We start from the raw sequence: 6000 nt of genomic DNA on the forward strand, positions 1-6000 counted from the left end.
TGATTAAACTCTAAAACATAATCGTCTGTTATAATGCCTCTTGGAAAATACTGCTTGGCTGACATTAATACTGTTAATGAAGATACTTCTTAGAACATTTACCTGTTTGCAAAATCATTGACAGCAGTCTTATATATATTTCTAGTAAAGTGAATACTTAGAAATGTACTTTCCTTGTAAATCTATGGCTATTCAGAATTTCTTTTATAAATAACTGAAAAAAGTTGTCTCAGGCGCTTGTATTGTTTTTCTTTCTCTGCAGCTACGACAGCTAGTTAACATGTGCATCAACCCAGATCCGGAGAAGCGACCAGACGTCACCTACGTCTACGACGTGGCCAAGAGGATGCACGCGTGCACAGCCGGCAGCTAAATGTGTGCAAGATCATGAAGAACATGATAAAAACAGTTTAAAGTATTTCTGTGCAGATCATACCTCCCCGTTTGTGTCTGGGTGTTAGGATGAATATTTCAGAGCTCATGTGCTTTGAATCCTTAACCAGTTTTCACATAAGCTTCATTTTGTACCAGTCCAAACCACCTTCTTGCAAAGCCCAAATGACTCTGGAATAATCAAATTGCATGTTAGGAGAATAAATGCAACACGATGGTTTTTAATGGCTAAAGGTGTTTAGAATTATTTAGCATTTTGTGCTGATAGATTGTGTTCCGGTGGACTGTTAGTGCCAAATACTGAAGGTGCAGCGTGGCACACACACCAGGACAGACTCAAAACCTGGGGAAAGGTATCTGAACATGTCACTTGTTTGTTTTTTAGTAATTTATGGACATTGAGATGAACACAATTGTGAACTTTTATGATTATTTTATTTTTAAAAAGTTTGAAGTATGTGTTTTAGCTTTTAGCTTTATAGTTTCAAATATAATTCTTATAATAAATGTAGACATCAGCTATTTGAGGAACATTTAAAATTCTTAGTTTGCAACTATTAAATGTGAAAAGATTTGGGGACAAAATGTGAGTCAGACACTGAAGAGTTTTTTGTTTTAGTATCTTTGGTATTGTCTTTGCATTGAAATGGTATAAATGAATCCATTTAAAAAGTGGTTAAGGATTTTTTTGGCTGGTGTGATAGTAATTTTTAAAGTTGCACATTGCCCAAGGCTTCTCTGTGTGTTTTTATTATTGTTTGTACATTTGAAAAACATTCTTTGAATAACCTTGCAGTACTATATTTCAATTTCTTTATAAATTTAAGTGCATTTTAACTCATAGTTGTACACTATACTGTAAGCATGTATTTTTATTCATAGATTTTATGGAAGTTCTGATTGGTCCCCTTCAGAAATTTTTTTATATTCAAATTACTTTCTTATTTATATTGTATGTGCATTTTATCCATTAATGTTTCATATTTATGAGAGCATAATCCTCTTTTAAAAGATACTTGGTATACCAACACTTTTCCTGGATTGAAAACATTTTTTTAAACTTTTTAAAACATGGGCCTCCCTGTCCGCATGTGTCTGGTCTTGTTCACGAGGAGGAAAGGATGTGTGTTGTGCTGCACCTGCGAATGTTGATACAGTGTCAGCTCTCTGGCGAGGTTGTACTTCTAGGACATGTGTTATGAAATGCAAACTGGCCCTTACTGCAGCCAGGATTGTTACGAGATTAACATTTCTGAGAAGCTTTTGAGCAAAGTCCTGTTTTTGTGCACGAAGATGACCGAGATGGTCACGCTTCATTTCGTTTAGGGCCGTGGGCAGAGTCTGGCAAGTGCTGTCGTGCAGACGAGGTTCCCGAACGCCTTCCTATCGGTGGTGGCCCGGTCCGCACAGACTGGTGACGTCAGAAAGCCAAAGGCTGTCACCGTGAAAGGACACGGTGCCACTACGAGACCTTGGGAGGGGGATCGTCCTGCCAACGTGGAAACCTCGTGTTGACAGCACACCCCCCCTTAGCCCACGGAACTGCCCGTTTTGTTCTTCATACACTCATTCGAATACTTTCATTTGTAAATTTTAAAAATGTATAAAGGACAAAAAGTATCAACTCCTGTTTTTCAAGATTTACTCAGTTACATATGGTATCTGAAGGGTAATTTTATTTTGGAATAGACAAAGGAAATCTGGTTGTTTGTTTGTTACGAGGGATGAATGCATCGTTTCTCCCAGATTCCAGTGATTTTTAACATTTATACTAATCATCCATAGATTTGTCTCCAGAAATATGAGAATTATTTCTGTTGACCATTAATGTCATGTTCTTTTTGACGGAATATAATTGATTAGGTGAAATGTTCTCTGGTCGGAACAGACACTCTTTTTCCTGCAATCTTAAAGAATACATGGATCTAACGTTCATTAGCTTGACCCCTCACACCGACTTTTAAGTAAAGATTTAAGCTTTTCTTTTCAGAGAATATCCGCTAGAAGGAAATCGCTCGGAGGAATTTAATGATCAGGGAAATCATTATTTTTTACCGGTGGAAACCTTTTTGTTTGGGATATTGCATCTTTCTTAATCTAAGTGCTCATATTTTTCCTGAAGAAAACCACTGTGTAGAAAACAAATTTTAACTCTGAATGGGATCATTTCAAAAAAATTATGAAGATGATTAGAAGTTCTAGTTTTTATAATCACCTACAAGATGTTCTCTTTATTTCTGTTTATAAGGAAACTTTATATTAAGTTAAACATTTGAACTGATTGGAGAAGCAGTAGGCTAAAAAGACATATCTGATTCTAAACCTTATTTAGACATTTGGTACCTGTTACCCAGGGAAAACGTGGGATAACTGTTTTGTGTGGTGAGGTTTAGAGACGGTGGATGAAGGTGTCTCTGTATAAAGTGCTCGACAGTGTGCAATGATTGTAAATTTAGCAAGATACGACAGCCATTTCATGAATGCTTTACCATTCTACATAGTGTCTGTTACAACACACCTCTCTCCTATCCGCATACTTCAGGTGTTGCTGTTAGCATTTACCATGATATTTATTTTAACCAAAATGTTATTCACATTAAATGTTAATTCTTTAAAATGAATGTATTATGTTTATAACCCACAAATGCATAATTGCCCTGTGCCTCATATTTCAATAGTACTGTAATATGGACATCTTTTGTGAAATACTTTTATTTTGTTATGCTTTCAATACACATACAAAAAATATTCTGTTATTAGCTTTGAAAATTGTACAAATCCTAATATAAATAAAAATATAAAAATAAAAAATGAGTATAGTAAAATTTCTGTGTATCTGATTTTTTTCTCCCTAAAAATCTACCATTGTTTATTTCACTTCACATTTCCCCTGCAGAAATGGTTCTTAGACATTTCCGTAATTTTGTCATTTCGAGACGCACAAGCATTGAAACAGTCAAAGGTGAGAACAGCTTTGACAGATCCTAAGAAGTCATTTTTTGAATGTGCATTAAACTAAGACACATCTTCACATGTTCTGTTCTTTTCAGAGCATCATTTTCTGTTTTTAAGTAAGAAAAGTTTCCTAAAAAGTTTCTTAAAAAAGTAATATTTATCTTCCTGCTTTGAATCTTTAAGAGCCCAAAATTTAGGCAGTAGATTCAATTTCTGTCACTGTAACGGCTGCTCACAATGTTACTGATGGTTTATATACTGAACGTCCTTTTCAATAGTCAATAAATGACTATTGCCACATTGCCTGCAAATGCTGAGTATAAAGGATCTTAGCAGGATAGAACCTACCGGACTGGTGGGAGAAGGAGTAGGTGGACCTTACACATCAGGATTACATTCCAGACAGGCCACAGTGAAGAATGACCAATTTTATAAACCATGACTTTGTGTTAAAGATCCTTTGCTGCGATTGTGTGGATATGTGTGTGTCTGTTTGTATATAAATCATTGTAAAGTGCTAGTAAATTTTAGCCACAAAACTAGTTATTATTTCAAAAGTATATTTATTGGAAAAGTCAGTACCAGAAATATGTGTTTAAGTGTATTAACTGGTACAGCTATAGGTACCACCAAATTGGTGCAATTACTTTTTAAAATCAAAATGATGATGATATTGACAAAGATCATTGTAATGAGTTATAAAAAGATTTCCATTAAGTTGCACTATTTTTAATTACATGTGAATTTCGGGTATAAGTACTGATGATTTTTTAAAAACTCAGTATCTTTCACAGAAAGATGTGCAAGTTTATAAAAGTTTATTTTATTTTTATTTGATAGATTTATTTGAAGGAATTTTCCTTCTGATCTTATGTACTGATTTCATTGTTTGATTGAGTGTCTAAATCTAGTATTAAACCTTAAAAAAAAATCAAAATAAGTCAAAGGAAACTTTCAAGTTAGGATTTGCAAACATGGGGTTTGATGAAATTATTCTGTGTTACAATGCATAGGAAATAATTTTTTTCACTCCTTTCTGGAAGTGTAATCCTGTAAATAAATCATTTCTCTAACCCTCACTTTCTCATGTATAAAATAGGGATATAATATCCTACCTCTACAGAAGAATTAAATTGGAATACATTTTATAACAACTGAATGCAGCACTACATACCAAATGAGTGCTTGATAAATGCAGCTATTATCATACGAATGTAGAAGAGAGTATGTGTGCATCTCCTTTGGCTACACTTCCGTCCACTTTTGTCCCACTTGCCTAGTTTTTCAAACCTCCCAAGCTCTTTCTTACCTTAGCAACACTGTAGCTTAAATTGCTCTTCCCTTTTTGCTAGAAAAAAATCCAACTAATCTTCCAAAGCTGACTTTAATTAAATACATTTTTTCGGGAGCCACCTAGACTATATCCATTTAGCGCTTACCCCAGCCACAGCCAAATGATTACTTGTGTGATTCTTTAATTTCAGTCTCCCTGCTAGGTCCTAAATGCCAGGAGAACAAGTACTACCTGTGTTGCTCACCTGTGGTGTTCAACACTTAATGCCTCATCCGTGGTAATCACGCAGTTTATTTTTGCTGAATTAATAAAATAGTGTTCTAATGTTGCAAGTGGTATAAATAATGATGATTTTAAAAACTCACTATCTTTCATGGAAAGGTGCAAATTTATAAAGTTTATTTTATTTGATAGAAATAATTTTATTTCATGGAAATAAATTATCTTTCATAGAAAGATATACAAGTTGATAAAGTTTATTTTTTGACAACAAATGAAGGGTTGTACACAGATACAAAAAAAGCAGGAGGCAGGAGAGGTGAGGGCAAGGAAGAAGATGCGAGATTGAAAAACAAAGAAGCTAATCCAGAAGAAACTGTTACATTATCCGTTGCCATGGGTTACAAAGACATTGAAGGTGAGGACTGAGATCAGGCCTCTGCACTTAATGAGAAACATCCTACATCTTCAAAGGGGCCAAAACAAATTGAGGTAAAAATAGTAATGGAAGTATATGGAGAAACGTTAGATAACTAGAAGTAGTAGCAGCTAATTTTTTTTAAGATAAAGTGAATTTAGGATGGTTTGAAGGTGAAGAGAATAGCAAGTGGAGAAGAAACTAAAGATTTTAGAGCAAGAGTACAGACGTCGGTAAGAAGGAATGAGGTCCACAGAAAGAATTTATCCACTAGCTCCAAAATGTTTACCAAGTGTCCTGTGTGCTAAGCCCACACATACAGAGGTGAGCAAAAAAAAAGATCTGTTTCCATGGACTTAAAATCAAGTCAGGAAGAAACATATTTAACAGAAATATGAATATATAAATGCAAATTCTGATGCGAGCTATGGAAGAAGGGAGAGACTGAGACACTTAAGTCAAGACCTAGAGGATGAAAAGGTCAGCTGAAGTTCAAACAAGGGACATGATGCCAGGCCGATGTGAAGATGTAGGGGTGAGAGGTAGCTTGGCCGTCTGAGACGCGGAAGGTGAGAGGGGGTGACCAGGGCTGGCGTCAGGCAAGTAAGTTTGGAGATGGACGTTTTCTCTATACTTGCAATAACTAGTTAGTAATTTAAATGAAAAAAAAAATCACAATAGTTAAAATTATAAAATTCATAGAAATAACTGATCGAGAAAG

General features: G+C 35.0%; 1 protein-coding gene across 1 annotated transcript in view; it reads left to right on the forward strand.

Annotated features, from left to right (window-relative positions):
- The window catches only part of NEK7 (NIMA related kinase 7), a 116840-nt gene extending 113622 nt beyond the window's left edge, over positions 1-3218 (forward strand). The window contains exon 10 of the mRNA XM_045536420.1: positions 263-3218. Within this exon, the coding sequence (XP_045392376.1) occupies positions 263-373 (111 nt within the window). The 3' untranslated portion in view covers positions 374-3218. The remainder of the gene's footprint in view (positions 1-262) is intronic.
- The last annotated feature ends 2782 nt before the right edge of the window (positions 3219-6000 follow it).

Source organism: Lemur catta, chromosome 23 (assembly GCF_020740605.2).
Source record: "Lemur catta isolate mLemCat1 chromosome 23, mLemCat1.pri, whole genome shotgun sequence".
NCBI lineage: Eukaryota > Metazoa > Chordata > Mammalia > Primates > Lemuridae > Lemur > Lemur catta.